The sequence below is a fragment of the Protopterus annectens genome, chromosome 12.part0 (assembly GCF_019279795.1).
Source record: "Protopterus annectens isolate FY-2018-M chromosome 12.part0, PAN1.0, whole genome shotgun sequence".
Classification (NCBI taxonomy): domain Eukaryota; kingdom Metazoa; phylum Chordata; order Ceratodontiformes; family Protopteridae; genus Protopterus; species Protopterus annectens.
In genome coordinates, this window is record NC_056746.1 from 499,582,168 (window position 1) to 499,601,401 (window position 19,234).

General features: G+C 38.5%; 1 protein-coding gene across 1 annotated transcript in view; it reads left to right on the forward strand.

Annotated features, from left to right (window-relative positions):
• LOC122816666 (cytochrome P450 3A9-like) overlaps positions 1-19,234 on the forward strand; it is a gene marked incomplete in the record, with an annotated part of 160,184 nt that overhangs the window by 120,615 nt on the left and 20,335 nt on the right. Inside the window, 1 exon segment of the mRNA XM_044089620.1 lies at positions 12,371-12,597. Within this exon segment, the coding sequence (XP_043945555.1) occupies positions 12,371-12,597 (227 nt within the window).

The following is a 19,234-nucleotide window of genomic DNA, read 5'->3' on the forward strand; positions in this document are numbered from 1 at the left end:
TATTCAACCTTAAACCCATCTCAACATCCTATATTAAAAAAAATTACTCTCCAAATTAAAACCTTGCTCCAATGCCCCTGACAATATCCCATCCTCCTTCCTAAAAATAGCCACAGATGGTATCGCTCTTCCCATTAGCATCCTGATCAATAGATCCATGCTAGAATCTTATGTTCCCAAACTATGGCACACTGCCTTCATGCTACCGCTTCATAAAGGAGGCAAAAACAATAAGATTTCCAACTTCCGCCCCATAGCCATCCTCTCCCCAATTTCCAAACTACTAGAAAATGCATTCACATTCAGCTCATGCCATTCTTAGCCAATAACCAACTAATCCCTCCAACCCAACACAGCTTCCAGGCCATAGTACAACCACTGCACTTCTCTCCTTCCTAGAGACAATAAATCTTGCCCAGGACTCTGGAAAAATAGTTTCTACTGTTCTTCTAGATCTGTCCAAGGCATTCGATACCATCTCCCACACCCATCTCCTAAACCATCTCTCCAACCTTAATCTCGCCCAGAATACCTTATCCTGGTTCTCTAGATACCTCTCCAATAGATCTCAAGCTGTAAAATGGGGGACAGGCAACTCAACCTTCCTTCCCACCCCCACTGGTCTTCCCCAGGGATCCATACTCGGTCCAATGCTGTTTAACATCTTTAGTAACAATTTCCACAAAGCCATATCCAATACCAAAATTGTACAATATGCAGACAATTCCACATTAATCTGCAGTGCCACCAACCTCCGAGCTTCAGACACTGACCCAAGCTGCTTTCTCCACCACTGAAAATTGGATGCTTCAGAATCACCTCTCACTAAATGCCAATAAATCCAAAATACTATTTTTCTCTCCCTCAAAAGCTTCCCATCTTGATAAAAACTCATTCCAAATCATTAGCCAAAACAACTCCACTATAGAGGTTGTTCCCTTTGCCAAACTACTCGGGGTCACTATTGATGAACACTTGAAATTTGACACTCACATCCAGCAAAACATTAAGAAAACCCATATGAAACTTGGTATGCTATACAAGAACATCCAATTTCTCTCTCCTTCCGCCAGACAAATGCTTGCCACTACCTATCTACTCCCCTCACTAATGTATGGCACTTCTCTATTAACTAACTTATCTGCCACACTCACTTCAAAATTGGAAGTCTGTTATAATAAGATTTCTAACTTTGTCACCAAAGCCAAATACTCCTCCCATCACTGTATTGCCCTTAATGTGTTACACTGGCTTGAACTCTCCAACCATCTAGACTATCTTCAGATTACCACAGCCCACCAACTAATCTTTCAACCCTGTAAGTGCCCTGCTGTATGCAACATCCTTCTCCCCTACACCCCTCAGAGAACTCTCAGATCTACTCACCAAAACCTAATCTATGTCCGAAAACCCAACCGCCCTGCTGGTCAACTCCTGCTATCCTTTTCCTTAGCAAAAAAATGGAATTCTCTTCCTTCCTCTCTAAGGACCTGTGCAAACTTTGAAAACTTTAAATCTCAGTTACATTCCTACCTTTACTCTAACACAAAATGCAACTGCATTTTCCCCACCTAGTCCTATAATTCTCTCTCCACTTCTAAACCCCTCTCCAGCTATGGTTACTAGCCTGTCTAGCTATGATCTATAGGCAACCACACATGTACATATTGTAAATATCAAATTTGTACCATGTATCTAAGAATTTACACCTGCTCTCTAACATGAAATATAACTGTAAGTTGTTCATTAATAATATTGTGTCGGTATCTAAAGGTAACATGTACCTAAGAAATTACACCTGCTCTCTAGCATGAAACATAATTGTAAATTGTTCTTCTTTTCTATATTGTATCTGTATCTAAACTTTGTAACATGGAGCTTTTCTCCCAAGCCTCCACTGAAAACGGGCTCCCTGAGCCAAGTGTATATCCCCGGTCATCAAACTGGAAATAAATAAATAAATAAATGCTATCCCTCGAGATATAATTCTACTGTTATCTCTTGTCTTAAAGCAGTTCTAGACATTTCACTTTTAGAGCTTTTCAAACTTGACCCTTTTCTTTTCTGTGTTAAAAGCTGCCCCTCCATAACTTCACTTCCTTTTGTTATATACATAGTATATGACAGCAATCTGTAAACATTACCTCATTTTTTACTTCCTTGCAATGAACACTTCTTCTCTCTCTTATTAAATAGCTCATAATGTACATTTAATTATATTAAGCACATTTAACAATATCAGACATCTTTCCAAATTCTCTTTTCTCCAGACCCTCCAGAATCTGTAATTCATTCATTATCTCACTCCTTCTTTGGAAGATCCACCTCTCGTAATGTATTTAGCACTGTTGTTCATCCTGTGATGTACTTCTATCCCTTCCCAGTATCTCTTCACCATTCTTCAGGCCATGTCATCATGATCTGTTCTTTCTCTCACCTGCCTGGGGTTTGCCATCAGAATTCTGTCCAACATATATTCAACATCGCTCTTTTCAGTCACTCATTTCCTCTTTCCCCTCCTACCATCCACCTTCCCTGCCCAGTCACTCACTCTTTATAGTAACCAACAAGCAAGGTTCCACCATTATTATTCAAAACCTTTCAGGCCTTCTCTTTCTCTTCTCTCGTAACTGTGCAATACTGTAACCTACAGAATAATCTTGCATCCTCTTGTCCGTACCTCCAACAATCTTCCCACTCCATTTCTATAAATATCTACCATTAACAGGCACCAAATTTATATTATCCTCATACATTTACTATAGAGCTTATATAAAAACAAATTTCTTGCAACACTCTACACATCTTCCCATTCCTCTCCACTAGTGGTAATGCGATTTCCTTATTCCACACCTGTTCCACACTTGTTGCTGGTTTCCTTTTCTCTCCATCTGTATAGATTTATTTTCTCTCTCCTTTAAATTTCTTATATTTTATCCAACACTCAAGTACCCAAATCACAGTCAGCTCCACTCCCCCCCCCTTTCCTCTTCCTCCTTCTTCACTGGGACAAGCAAACTCCAAATATAAATATTCTGCCAAAATGTATTGTACATATCCTCTACTTATCCTCCAGTTTTCAGTCTCATTAGCATCTCCAATTTCTCCTCCACTAACCATTTCATTTACAGTTTTCCCTTTTCTTCCACTCCACATTTTCCATCATTTTCACTTCTATTTTTAATTTATTATTCTTTCACACCTCTGAAAGCTTCCTCTGTCACTTTGATTTCCTGTTTTACTTTCCCTTGCCTCCCATGACTCAAACTTCCATTTCTCATTTCTCTGTCCAGTGCCTTCCATAGCTATTTTATCAAAGTCAATGTCTCACGTACTTATCTACATCCATTCTTGTCTTTCATTACCCCTGTTATCCTTATCCTACACCCCTCATAATTACAAGTTCCACATGCCTTACCATTCATTTCACATAATCCCTATAATATGATAGCCCCAACTTCTCTATCTCCCCTATCCCAAAACATTCTCAATAACACTGCACCTTCCTTTCCTAAATATCCATCACTAGCATGTGCTTCTTTTCAAGTCTTCCAACAATACCCTGTTTTGGTTTTTGTCTCATAACTAATATGACCTCTGATTGAATGTGTAGCTTTAATGCCACTGTTCTTCCTGCCACCTTCAGTGTCACATTTTTCCATGTAGTCATTAAACCTGTTACCTCCTTTTTCACTCTGTGTAACACTTCTTTAACCTCACCCTGCAGCCTCTAAAACATTATTGTGCGCTGCTTTATTTGTACTAAGAGAATAATTGAACATATTAGCAGGAGAAGAAAAGGTCACAGACCATCATTCTGGCACATTATAGCTAATTAAAAGTTATATAAAATGTTAATCTGCAGCTGATGAAATGCAATACATTTCCTTATACTGTGCCATGTGTGAATTAATGTAGTGGGCAATACTGAACTAACAATGATAACTGCCTGCATATCCTAATATACCTCTGGTCTGCAATTATATTCTCTGAACTTACTGATAAACTGCAGGTTTTTACTCCTAACTGATAATATTCAGTTATATTACAATACCTTGTTGTTATTGTAATGATCCAGGCAAAACTTGAATCTTAAACTTAAAACTTCAACTACCCCACCATTAACTGGGAAAACTACTCGTGTACCAACTCCTTAGTTCAACGCTTTCTGGAATTCGTAAACTCCAATGCCCTGGATCAACTTATCCACACCACCACCAGGGGCAACAACATCCTAGACCTAGTCATTACTAACATTAGTAACCGGTGTTCCACACCTGAAGTCAACTGCTCGTTGGTCTGATCTGACCATAGGCTAATCATCCTTGATATCCACATCCTGCCCCTACCCTCCATTAAGGAAACCATGGTAAAACATTTCTCCAAAACCAGCTTCATACTTAGTAAGACAGAAGTGGTGAACTTCATGACACCCATGCAGATGGACAATACAGTTACAACTGCTGAATCCTACACAAATGCACTCTATAAGCACTTACACGAGTGCATGGATCGTGCTATCCCAAACAGAACCAAGACGATATCCTCCAAAAAACAGGAAGCCAATCTGGTGGTCCCCTGCCATAAACAAACTGTACAACAGAAGGAAGAAACTGTTGCAAAAGAGAGTAAAATCCCATGAGTGGAGGAGCTCCCTGGTCAGCCTCAGTAAGAAGCTGAGATCCCTTATAAGATCCTCCAAAGCTAGCTACCATAACAAAATTGCCACTAATTCTAAAGACAACCACAAAACATTCTATAGCTATGTCAAGAATCTCAATGGCAACACCCAGATCTGCTCTGAGTTACAGCACAACGGCATGAAAATTACAGAACCAACTGATATTGCCAACATCCTGGCAGATAGGTTCATTGCTAACTTTACCCCCACCCCCAAAAGGGCCCATATCTATACAGGAAGAATGCAGAGTCCCTGTAATCACAACTACGCAGGTAAAAGCTGCACTCTCTGAAGCCAAAAACACAGCATCCATGGGACCGGACAACATCCCAGGCTGCGCTTTACACAAACTTCAGAATGAACTGGCTCCCCACTTAAGTATCATGTACAATAATAGCCTTGCATCAGGCTTTGTGCTCACTGAATGGCACACAGCAATAGTTATCCCACTCCACAAAGGGGGAGCCACCACTGATCCCGGGAACTATCGACCTATTAGCCTGATGAGCCTGATCTGCAAGGCCATGGAACGCATCATCATGGAACTTATAAACAAAAGAATTATGGTGGCAAGTAACCCTAAAAGCAGGAAAATTTCCAGGGTTAAATGACTATCTTTCTATTTTGCCACTATTAAAAATAAGGGCTACAAAAATGTAAAGTACTAATGTAATATTCTCTTAGGACAATAGATGGTGCTGTTTCCCCACATTTTGTTTAGTAAAGAAATGAATTACATAAGCATTGCACTTATAAGCACTTTATTTCTTACAAGATTTGTTCTCCTATTTTAAGCAATATTAAATTTTGAAGTTTTTAAAGTATTTAATGAAATAAAACTTATTTATTAATATGATTTTATTAATATTTTTAAAGTACGTATTTGTTTTTATAATGAACCCACAAGAGTAGAACGTAATGGTAATAATGAATATTTATGAGCCCACTGAAAGAATGATTAGAGTGTTTGAAATGAAATAAAGGGGTTTCATTGGTTTATATTTTTAAATGGTGTATAAATATAATTGAGGTAATTAATTAATTCATCTGATGAAGTCTGAGTTGTGTGGACGAAAACGCATGGTTGAATTTAAGGCGTTCATGTTGGTTATTTTGGCGTGTTAAATAAAGTGGAATTATATTTATTCAGTTCGTGCTTGCTTTCTCCGTAATTACAGCATTTCTTTTGGAATTATTAGCCTGATCTGCAAGGCCATGGAACGCATCATCATGGAACTCATAAACAAAGACATTGGTAACCTCCAAACTCTGGATTCCACCCAGTTCGGGTCTGTGAAAGGCAGATCATGCCTCCTGAACCTGATCGACTTCTTTGAGGCAGTCACCAAAGCCGTAGATGAGGGTAAGGTGGTTCACACAGCCTATCTTGACCTCGCCAAGGCTTTCGGCACCATCCCCCATAATAGAATTATAGCTAAACTCACTAAACTAGATATAATTTCTATGTTACAAGATGGGTTGCCAACTGGCTCACTGACAGAACCCACACTGTAAAAGTTGCAGACTCCAAATCTGACCTCAAACCAGTGACAAGTGAAGTACCACAGGGTTCAGTCCTGGGACCTCTCTTGTTTGGTTTCTACTTCTCTGAAGTACAGGCTAACACAGAAGGCATCTGGCTAACGAAGTTCGCAGATGACTGCAAACTAGGAGCCATAGTCAAGTCCCCAAATGATGTGGACATCCTACAGAAGGGCCTCGCTGAAACAGATGCCTGGTGTTAGAGCCATGGCCTCAAGCTCAGTGACAAAAAGTGCAGTGTCACTCCCTTTGGTAAAAACTCTGTACCCATGAACTACCACATAGGTAGCAATCTACTTAACACCAAATGTGTGATAAGAGACCTTGGGACCCAGGTAGACAGTAGTCTCTCCTTTGAAAGTCACATCACCACAGTAGTCAGGAAGTCCTTCTACGTGGCACACCTCATCATAAAAGGGTTCTCATCCAGGAAAAAAGAGGTCATTGTTCCCCTCTACTCGACACTCATTAGACCCATTGTAGAGTTTGATGCCCCTTTTGCAATGTACCTCACAAGACAGCAGCTGGTTAGGCCACAGAAATACCTCACAAAGAGGATTACTGGCCTCAAACAAATGCCCTACACTGACCATCTCAAAAAACTCCAGCTTTACTCCATAGAATATCACCTACTCCGAGGTGATCTCTGCCTAACATATAGAGCTATGTCAAACCCAGAGCTGTTGACATGCTACACCTAAAGAAATCCCAATTCCTCTGAGCTACACGCTCTAGGGACCTAAACCTTGTCACCACAATAAACAGGAGGGATAGATTCCTGTCCCTGAGACTTCCCATACTCTGGAACAGGCTACCCATCTATGTCAAGCAAAGTTAGTCATTAGCACTCTTCAAGAAAAATCTTGATGAGTGGATGGGAAATAGGAAATACACCCCGGGGATCACTTCTGTGTCTCTGCTCGACAGTGGCACAGGAAAATAACTTTTTGGGTGGCATAAGCCAGGAAACCTTGCTGGCTAGGCTTACATAGGCCCTTGGGCCGATAGCCTAGTACCTACCTATGAACTTATGAACTCTGGAAGACATTTGCTTATTTTGATGTAAATCTGAAGATTTATAATAATATAGTCATGTGGCAGGGGAACTAACTATATTACTGTAAAATATGTATAAAACACATGCAGGTAACAAATCATAATAAAATAACTTTAGAGAAAAACAGGGTAATTCAAAAAAAGGCACCTACAAATGTGGAATGTGCAAGCAGTGCACATCTATTTTAAACAGAGGCTCGTTATATATCCCTTCAAGGAATTTTCATTTCAAAGCCAACAATTATGCGAATTGTGCAATGCAAGGAATAGTATATCTGGGTTATTGCACAAAGTGTTTTAATTTTTATGTTGGTAAAACAGAGAGATCATTAAGAAAGAGAATTTACGAGCATTTGTATGAGGTTTCTAGAAAAAAAGAAACCAATGCTTTTTACAAACATTCTATTTCATGCCCAGAAATGAGTATAAACTTTATTGTGTTAGAACAAGTACAAATGGATGGTAGAGGGGGTGATTGGGAAGCACGTTTAGAATATAAGGAACTTTTGTGGCAGCTTAAATTAGATGCTGCTACTAGTCCAGGCTTGAATGATAATATAAACATAAAAAGTGTTCTTAAATTAAGAATGGCCAGACTGTGATTATATAAGTAAGTGGATGTATTGTGTATAGAAATTGTCAATCATCTGATTTTGTTATCAGTATGCTATTTGTTTTGATACATTAATGTGATATAACATATGACAATACGTTATTATTTTTTGCAATAATACATTGGTTTTTAACAAGTATTTCAGGGACAGCTTTTAAAAAATGTTTTTAAAAAATGTTTTTAAAAAATATTTATAAAATATATTTTTGAGAATATTTTTGGAAATATTTGTCTATTTATTTATATATTGAAATATTTATTTATATGTACATATTTTATATACATTTTTATATATTTATATATTTATGTATACATTAGTTGAAGTAGATACTTGTAGTATATAACCAGGTATTAGGGTAAAAGATTCAAAGTGAACTGAATTTTACTATAGGACATAAGATTATGGATCAAATATTACAACATTTTTAATAAGGTTAATATTAAATAAATTGTGTTCTATTTTTTTATATTTTATTTATATGAACATTAATGTAATAGATAGTAATGGTGTAAATGTTTTAAATGAAGTGTAGGCAGATAAATTAATGAATGTATAGCTTTAAAGCCTAATTATTACCTGTTGTCACATGGTGGTAAATGAGCCCTATATTAACAGCTCTATTCAGCACACATTTTATCTTGATAAAGCTTGGTATTGAGACCAAGCGAAAGCGCTTGATTTCAACTTTTTTTTGGTATAAATGAATGATTTTCACTGAATAGCGAAGTTTTTAATGCTATATACAAGACAAGAGCAATAAAGTCTTTTCTATTTCAACGTTTCTCCAACGGTCTGGTTCTTCTAACAGTGGAAGTGTTGCTTTGGTGTACATTGCTTCATTTTCATTTTATTTTTGTAATTCAAAACCTTCCAGAGGTGGAGAAGCCATTCTGTCTGCCATGTCAATCCTCTGAATCATTCAGAATAGTCTGGCATTGCCCCCTAGTACCCATCCTATCAAGTATTGTGACCCATGTTCATAGGTTCATTGGTTCATAGGTAGGTACTAGGCTATCGGCCCAAGGGCCTACATAAGCCTAGCCAACAAGGTTTCCTGGCTTACACCACCCAAGAAAGTTATTTTCCTGTGCCACTGTCGAACAGAGACACAGAAGTGATCCCCGAGGTGTATTTCCTATTTCCCATCCACTCATCAAGATTTTTCTTGAAGAGTGCTAATGAAGAACTTTGCTTGACATAGATGGGGTAGCCTGTTCCAGAGTATGGGCAATCTCGGGGACAGGAATCTATCCCTCCAGCATGTCCTGTTTATTGTGGTGACAAGGTTTAGGTCCCTAGAACATGTAGCTCGGAGGGATTGGGATTTCTTTAGGTGTAGCATGTCCAACAGCTCTGGGTTTGACATAGCTCTGTATGTTAGGCAGAGATCACCTCGGAGTAGACGATATGCTACGGAGTAAAGCTGGAGTTTTTTTAGACAGTCAGTGTAGGGCATTTGTTTGAGGCCAGTAATCCTCTTTGTGAGGTATTTCTGTGGCCTTTCCAGCTGCTGCAGATGTCTTGTGAGGTACATTCCAAAAGGGGCATTGTACTCTATAATGGGTCTAATGAGTGTCAAGTAGAGGGGAACAATGACCTCTTTTTTCCTGGATGAGAACCCTTTTATGATGAGGTGTGCCACGTAGAAGGACTTCCTGACTACTGTGGTGATGTGACTTTCAAAGGAGAGACTGCTGTCCACCTGGATCCTAAGGTCTCTTATCACACATTCAGTGTTAAGTAGATTGCTGCCTGTGTGGTAGTTCATGGGTACAGAGGTTTTACCAAAGGGGATGACAATGCACTTTTTGGCATTGAGCTGGAGGCCATGGCTCTGACACCAGGCATCTGTCTTGGGTTGCTTTTAGTGGTAATGGGATGTGGTTCACAGGCTTTGACCACATTAGTTGAATGCAAGGAGTCTCCTGCACTATTGTATGCTTTGGTGATACTGAGAAACAATTTACCTCTTGAATATAAAACCTTATTTGGGAAGTATGGTTGAATGATGTTGTTTAGGGATGGGCAGTTTTCAGGCAGTGGATGCCAGAGTGTTGGGTTTGCATGGTTCACTTTTATCACTATATCACAGAGATCCTGCATGGTGTTGTGTCTCTCCACTGTGCTACATGAGAATTACATTTGCATCCCCTAATGTAGCATCATGGCATCCAGAAACTGATGTAGGATTCTTTTTTTCCCCAAACACCTTAACTGAATAATCACTTGTGACATAGGCAAATTTACATTCATATAAAAGTAATCAAACTATATTAACTTAACAAACATTATACTTCACATGTGTTGCTATATATCATATAACCTAAGCAATAATACATAAATTACTCAATTCCTGCCTTTTTTAAAGAAAAGTCTTTATTAAACCATCACTTACTACATAGGCAATCATACATTTATGTAAATGAAAACAAACTACTCTGACACAATCCTAGTCACAAGCATTTTACATCACAAACCATACTTACATACTCCCAGTTGCAAACATTATACAACACTTATAACCTATCCAATCTTTCTCAGTCGAACATTAGATAGCTCATTTAATTCCTGCTGCCTTTTAGACCTCATTCCTCCCTTGTATGTATTGTTCCCACAATTCCCATTTTTTCCTATGTAATTTGCTCCTTCCCTTTTCTAAAGATCTCCGTTCCAGTTGTATTATCTCGGTTACTATATTCACTACTTTCAGTATAGTTGGTTTAGATTTTTATTTCCTTTTTCTAGTAATTGCTTTTTTGGCAGCCACCATTAATAGACACAGCAAGACCTTACCATGTATGATTCTTGAGGCAGATCTGTGAGATAACCCAAAGGTGCCACCGTCAGTTGCTGAAATTTCCTTGTAGCTAGAGTGCATAAAGCCACATATACCTTGGTATCAACTATGATAGATATTCCATGACTATATATGAGGCCAGTCCAGGACCACAGTGTCGTGCTTGGTGTCCCTATTTACGCTGTATCAGTCCATAATGTTGGTAGCATAGAGTGCATGAACTGTTAAGCCTGGTCAGATGACATGGAGCCTATGAAGGTAACAATGCAGACAACCACGGCTTGTAACTACAATAATATATTTTTGCAGCTACACATTAAATGATGATGCAGCAGTCTGTAACATATTTCCAGTCTTCATGTCATGAACACAGAGATTTGAACACAGAGATTTATTTACTTTTTTTAACACACTGATGTTATGGCTCTGCATTACAGAGTTTATAACTTTCTGAATCACTCCACCATCTTCATTTGCCTCTTTTATATACATGGTATTTTATTAATGTTGCTGATTCAGATCTGATTATATAGCCATTAGCATATGTGGTAGCCAGATCTGCATTTTGACATGTGCAATTCGTGGTATGTGTATCTCTAAATTGCACACACCTACATGTGAATTACCTTCATGCAAAATCATCTACTATATGCAGCTAAATTTTCTGAATACTAGAGCTTATTTTTTTTTTTTTTTTTTTTTTTTTACTCAAAAGATTTTTATTTCAGAAGATGATATATAATTTCATAACATTTTATAACTAGAGCTTATTTTTTAGTAAACCTTAGAAGGACTAATTAAATCTTAGGTGGCACTGGTCAAAATGTACTAATCCACAATGCAGAAGTAAGAAGTTTTTATTCAGTGAAGGAAAGTATAGCTAATCAGTGGGTTTCATCTGTAAATATCCCCAGGACTAATAATGTCCAAAGAAACAGCCCAGATTACAAATACAACAATTGTGATATCATACTGCCTAGACTAATGAGTCTATATCACTTCAGCAAAGTGACATTTCACCGAACGTCATTTCAGTGGAAATGCCGTTCATCGAAATATGACCCCCCCGCTAATTAATTTTACCAAGTTTGAGATCGCACTACAGTGGGGAAAGGACAAATTTCCTGATCCTCACTGCACCATAATCTCAGTATGAACAGTTCAACGTAAGTGAACTGAAAAGTCCATCACTGAACTGAATTTTCATTGAAGTAATATAGACCCAGAGTAATATATATATATATATATATATCTTAATAATAAATCACAAGTAACCCATATCACCCTCCTTCTCTCTCTCTCTCTCTCTCTCTCTATATATATATATATATATGTATATATATATATGGCAAATAACTATAATCATTAGTATTTTTAATACATATTGTCACTTTTACACTTAAAGTACACATTAAATGAAGTCAATAAGTCATGCATAAAAATGGATGTATTTTATGTCAGTCCTCCTTCTTGAAGTAATAGAAGCTTGGAGCAAAGGTACTTGGTCTGTTAATAGTCAGAAAAAGTGTATTTATTTTTGGTAGATATTCTGTGCTCTTCAACATACGTCTGCATGCTTTGTAACCTATTTCATGTTTGAATTGGCTTTCATAAAGCATGATTTCACAATCAACGTTGCTGTACATGTGACTTACATTGTTTCATTTCAAACTGCCACAGGCTTCTGTGACATATGATGCCTTGATGCAAATGGAATACCTTGACATGGTGATAAATGAATCAATGAGGTTATACCCAAATGCAGGACGCATAGAAAGAATCTGTAAGAAAACTATTGAAATAAATGGAATAATAATTCCCAAGGGAACGGTCATTATGGTACCCCTCTATGCCTTGCACCGGCACCCAGATCACTTTCCAGAGCCAGAAGAATTCCGACCTGAAAGGTAAGGGAGAATACACATGATCCAAACAATCACACATTTTACCAATGACATGTTTTGGCATTAATTTCAAATGTCTTTCATTTCAGCCTAGGAATATTTGCATAATGTATTATTTTTAGAAAGATATGTCAAATCTATAATAAAATTAAAATAACTGTATTTCTAACAGTAAATTTAGTATTTAGTCTTCTATTATATGTGTGATCTACATTAAACTTCCCAGAGTGAGAGTCTCTTTATTCAGGTTTTATTTAATTTTATTTACCATGTCAGAAACAGTAATAGAAAAAATGTATCACTAAGAATTATGCAGTATAAGGTAACCAATATATATATGTATGATGTTGAGGATGACTTAAATTGGAAAGAATACTGTTGGCAGGTAAAATTAAATCCATATAATTTCCCTGGATTAAAGGGAAAGGGAGAATTACAAGGTAGTCTTAAAAAGGAAAGGGTTAATTCATTGATTCACTTTGGCCAGCTGTTTCTGATGTAATCTTTTAAATAAGTTTTTTTAAGTCTTTGACTTGGTGTGAAGAAGTTCCTTTTGGAATGAAAGTGCTTACTAGGTTTATATAATAAAGTTTATACTTTCATGGTTCGTTATTGCATTGTTCTTGAAGTTTTTGGTTTAATATATATATATATATATATATATATATATATATATATATATATATATATAGATTATATAAAATTAATTCCAGTGCTATATCCTTGACATATAAAAGAAATTTCAGTAAAGAAGGTCAATCAAGAGTAAGAAACATAAAGAGAGCAGCAGGAAAACATATAAGGTCAAGCAGAAGAGGAAAGAGTAGATTTGTTTTATTAATTATTCAGATTCCTTCATTTTAAACTGTATTTTAATATTCTTTAATTAAGCTGAAAATTAATTAAGATGCTTTGTTCAATTTAAACTTCTACCTTTCTGTATGTGTAGTTGGGTTTACTATGATTAAGTAGGTGTCATTTACATAAAATACTGTTCATCTAAACTAAAATCATCTAAAGCCACAGGAGCTCATAGCCTCAAAACAGTGAGCCTGCCAAGGCTGTAAAACACACACAATTGTCACAGGCGAGCATGCCGCCCTGCATGCCAAATGTAGGTAGCAAGCCCTTACCCCACAACAGGTAAATATATCTGCTTCTAAAAGTCACAAGCATGGAGATCAGGACAAAGGTGGAAAATAAAAGTAAAACTCACATTTCCAATGTACACAATGACTCCACAAATCAATCATCATGCCACCTAGGTAGTCATGATCTAGCTGTGTGTGAACAACCGGAACTTGTGATCTTTCTTCTATGATATCCTATGATGCACTATTTCAGGCTACTGCAAAGATTAATTTCTCCACTGTAATTGTACTCTATTATTAAATACCATATTTGCATTAGCTTCATATCAGGGTGCCTAATGGATTAAGATCATAAATTTAAACAGTCTTTTGATTAGGAAACAAGCAAACAAACAAACATAATCAAAATAACTAAATAACTAATCAAAGTCACAAACCTCAGAAAATGAAACACCAGAAAAGTATAACAATAATGGGAAATGTTACATTATACTACTGAAACAAGAGTTTTTGCAGGTGGCAAGCCTCCTGTACCTCTCGTGTAGGGTACTATACCCCAAACTCCTACTCTTCTCAATATACTCTCTGCAAAGCATCCATTCATTCTCAAGGGAAAGAAAATGTCCTTAACTGAGTGTTCTGATCTTTACAAAGTGAGTCAAGCATGGATGTGACAAAAAGTCTTAAATAATCCTTTTCTGAACAAAATGGCATGAATGAAACATATATATCATGTTGTCTTGTTAAATACAATAATATATGAAACTGTCTAAAGTACTATTATTCTGGAAGTAATGGCAAAGATTGCATTTTCATTCTTGCTAAATGTAACCTCATAGCTATCATAGTTACCAAATTAAATGTATACACACACACACACACACACACACACACACACACACACACACATACATATGGGTCTACCTGATGTCGTCATTTCAAGCTTTCGGCGTTAACGAGAAGGACACTGCAAGATCGACAATGAAGATGACTGACAGTTGAGAATCCCAATGCTGAGAACACCGACATGTCAAATGAGCGCTAGTGGGTAAGTATGCGGTAGTGATGGATGTCAGGGTTAGGGTGTGGGTAAGGTAAGTGTGAGATAGCGACGGTCTGTAGGGTTAGGGGCGGGTTAAGTGAGTTAGGGTTAGGGCGCAGGTCAGGTGAGTGTGCGATAGTGGCAGACGTTGGGGATAGGGGTGGGTTAAGTGAGTTAGGGTTAGGGAGCGGGTTATGTGAGTGTGCGATAGTGACGGACCTTAAGGTTAGGGCTTCGGTTAAGGTTAGTGCATAGATAGTTGTGTATGTAAGGTTCAGTGTAGGTTTGTAAGGTTTTTGGTGTGCTTGTGTTGTGTGTGTGTTTTTTTGACAGGTTATTTGTTTTGTTTGTTGACTGTTGGGATTGTGGTTTGTCGGGTATGTGACGTTTCGTGTTTCTGAACTTTCGGTTTTGTGGTGTCGGTGATTTCGTTTTCGGTATTTTAGCGCATCAGTGTTGTCAGGTAGACCCATATATAGATATATATATATATATATATATATATATATATATATATATATATATATATGTGTGTGTGTGTGTTGGCAACTGCATAATAACCTGCTCAGGTTCATTGACACTTACACCTTAAATATTACTTTAAAAATAGATTGTTTTTTCCTACCAAATGGAAGTAAGGATAGTGCCACCAGCAGTGACTATTGCTTACACGAGGAGCTCCAAAATGTGAACAGGAAAAGATGTGGACCCGATAAAATATAATTTTTAGGAGTATAACAAATTATCTGTAATATTTTATACTGAAGAGTGATATCTCTAAAGGATATTATTTTGCATATTTTCAAACAATACATTGCAGTCATGGGAGACCTATAGTGATAAAAGATGGAACTATTTAATTTTACCAGTATTTTTAACTGTACTTATTTCACAGTGGGGGGGGGGTCATCAGCAGCACCTTCCAGGCCACTTTTAAGATTGTGGGATATAAAAATAGGATTTTATAGTCCTTGTCCATGAAAATCTATGTAGTCCTGCAAATTGTCTCCTACGATTCATAATCACTACTTTTTATAAGTCTTCATCTATGGATGTAGCTGCTCCATGTAACTGAATGCATTTCTGTGTGATGACAGCTAGCAATAGTAATTCACTTATTTATTCTTTGAGACAGTTACCAAGGCTTTAGACGAGGGAAAGGAGGTCCACACAGCCTACCTAAACCTCCCAAAGGCTTTTGACACCATTCCCCATTCTAGTATTATAGACAAGCTCACCAGCCTGAACATAAACCCCTATGTCACGAGATGGGTTGGTAATTAGCTCACGGATAGAACCCACACGGTGAGAGTTGCAGGATTTAGGTCCAACTCTAAACCAGTTAAAAGTGGACGTCCCCCAGGGCTCAGTCCTGGGACCTCTCCTGTTCGGTATATACTTCTCAGAGGTACAGGCAAGCACAGGAGGACCATGGCTGACCAAGTTCGCAGACGACTGCAAACTGGGGGCCATAATTGACTCTGGCTGATACATACATCCTCCAGAAGGGTCTCACTGAGATGGATACCTGGTGTCAAAATCATGGCCTCAAGCTAAATGCCAAAAAGTGCATAGCCATCCCCTTTGGAAAAAACAAAGTACCCATGAGCTAACACATATGTGGTAGTCCCCTAAATACAGAAAATGTAATAAGGGATCTGGGGTCCCAAGTAGATAGTAATCTCTCCTTTGATAATCATATTGCCAAGGTGGTTAGAAAATCCTTCTATGTGGCCCATCTAATCACAAAAGGGTTCGCATCTAGAACAAAAGAGGCTACTGTGCCCCTCTACTCATCAATCATCAGACCCATCATAGAGTACAAAGCCCCATTTGGGATGTACCTTACAAGACACCTGCAACAGCTGGAAAGACCACAGAAGTACCTCACCAAGGATTACTGGCCTCAAACAGATGCCCTATGCAGCCTGACTGAAGAAATTCCAGCTGTACTCAGTTGCATACCGCTTACCCAGAGGTGATCTCTGCCTGACATACAAGGCCATGTCCAACCCAGAATTGATGGACATGCTCCGGGGATCACTGCAGTGGTTTGCTGGACAGAGGCACAGGGAACTAATGGCTCTGCTGGACAGAGGCACAGAGAACTAATCTAAGGGGGCGGCAAAAGCCAACACATTCTGGCTGGACTTACAGATGCCCTCGGGCAGATAGCCTAGTACTTACCTATGAACCTATGAACCTAAACAAGGAGAATTTGATTATGATGGACGTCAGCTAAATAGTGGCCTGTGATCTTCTTAATCACATGAATTAATTCTGTTTGAAAAGTTCCTTCCAGCTTAAAATCAAGAAATGCTGCATAAACTCTATAAAGCATTTTCCTCAAACCTACTTGTGCATCCCAGCTTTCTGGAACTGCTGTTATTCCTATTTTGGTTTTCTATAGACCCTTGTTGTAAATTCTTTATTTTTTTAGCTGGCTCCATGGTGCAGAGGGATAGAGCCCTGACTGCAACATAGATGATTAGAATTCAATTAGTGGCCTCGGCACTGGAGGAGTCAGGCAAGGATGTCGATAATTGAAATGGAGTGGCCCCCTTGCATTTCCTGGGGGCTAGAGAGGGTTGCACACACTTGGGAGCACATTGAGTAGCTGCAATTTCCTTGGCAGATACCAAGGAATCCACCCCCCATACTTTCAGGAAATAGGCAGTGATGCATGAAAGAAGAACTCTTGTAAAAATGAGCAGATGTCCTTCACAGAAAGACCACTGCATGGCTCCTCCCTTGTACTCCACACAGTACATGCAGAAATGTTAGGGATACAAAACAAAAAATCATAATCTACCCCTGATAGCTGTGTGAAGGATGATGTCTGCTGGTCCACCCTTACCCTGGTGATGGGAACAAATAGGAGCACTGGCCCAGAGCGAGTGATAATCGACAATCAATGGAATAAAGTAACTAAACAGTTTTGCATTTTTTAATTATCTCACTCTCAATTATCTCTATTCCATTATCAACATAACGATTTCTTCTTGAATTTTCTATTACAGAGATTTCGATAATTATTTTTTATTTTGTGTAATCGCTGTTCTAATGTATCATTATTTGTTCCAAATTATCATAGTTTAAGGATAGATTGTCTAACTCCTGGAACACCTGTTCCAATTCAAGTTTATTTGTGATTTCTTGAAGTTGTTTGGATACTGTCTGCCATGTGGATTTGTATTTTTATATTTTGCATTTTAAGAGTCTGCTGCTATCACTCCTTTTTGTGTTCATCAGAGGGATCTTGTTGTTTGCATTTTGTCCTCCTTCAGATCTCACATTGCACTTTCCACATCCTCAGTTATTTCTTCATCTTTCAGTCCTTCCTATCTCCCTCTTATAACTTTCCAGATTTATACCTTTCTTATAGGTAGGTACTAGGCTATCTGCTCAAAGGCATTTATAAGCCTATCCAGAATGTTTTGGCTTTTGCCGCCCCCCTTAGATTAGTTCCCTGTGCCTCTGTCCAACAGAGCCACTGAAGTGATCCCCGGGGTAAACTTTCCCATCCACTCGTCAAGGTTTCTTTTAAAGACTGTTAGCGAGGAGCTCTGCCTAATGTAGATTGGAATCTTGTTCCAAAGCATGGAAAGTCTCTGTGACAGGAATCTATCCCTCCAGCACATCCTATTTATTGTTGTGGTGAGGTTTAGATCCCTAGAGGCTTTGGCTCGAGGGGATAAGCTTTTCTTTAGGTGGAGCATGTCCATCAGTTCTGGGTTGGACATGGCCTTGTATGTCAGGCAGCGATCACCTCTGAGTAGGCGGTATGCAACTGAGTACAGCTGGAGTTTCTTCAGTCGAGCTGCATAGGGCATCTGTTTGAGGCCAGTGATCCTCTTGGTGAAGTACTTCTGTGGTCTTTCCAGCTGTTGCAGGTGTCTTGTAAGATAAATCCCAAATGGGGCGTTGTACTCTATGAAGGGTCTGATAAGTGATGAGTAGAGGGGCACAATGACCTCTTTTGATCTGGATGCGAACCCTTTTGTGATATGGCGTGCCACATAGAAGGATTTTCGAACCACTTTGGCAATGTGATTATCAAAGGAGAGTTTACTATCTACTTGGGTCCCCAGATCCCTTATTACATCTTCTGTATTTAGGGGTCTACCACCTATGTGGTAGTTTGTGGGTAATTTGTTTTTTCCAAAGGGGATGACTATGCACTTTTTGGCATTTAGCTTGAGGCCATGATTTTGACACCAGGTGTCTGTCTCAGTGAGACCCTTTTAGAGGATGTCTGTGTCAGCTGGAGAGTCAATTATAGCCCCTAGTTTGCAGTCATCTGTGAACTTGGTCAGCCTGTGCTTGCCTGTACCTCTGAGAAGTATATGCCGAACAGGAGGGGTCCTAGGACTGAGCCCTGGGGAACGCCACTTGTAACCAGTTTAGAGTCAGACCTAGCTCCCGCATCTCTTACCATGTGGGTTCTGTCCGTGAGCCAGTTGGCAACCCATCTTGTGACGTAGGGATTTATGTTCTGGCTGGTGAG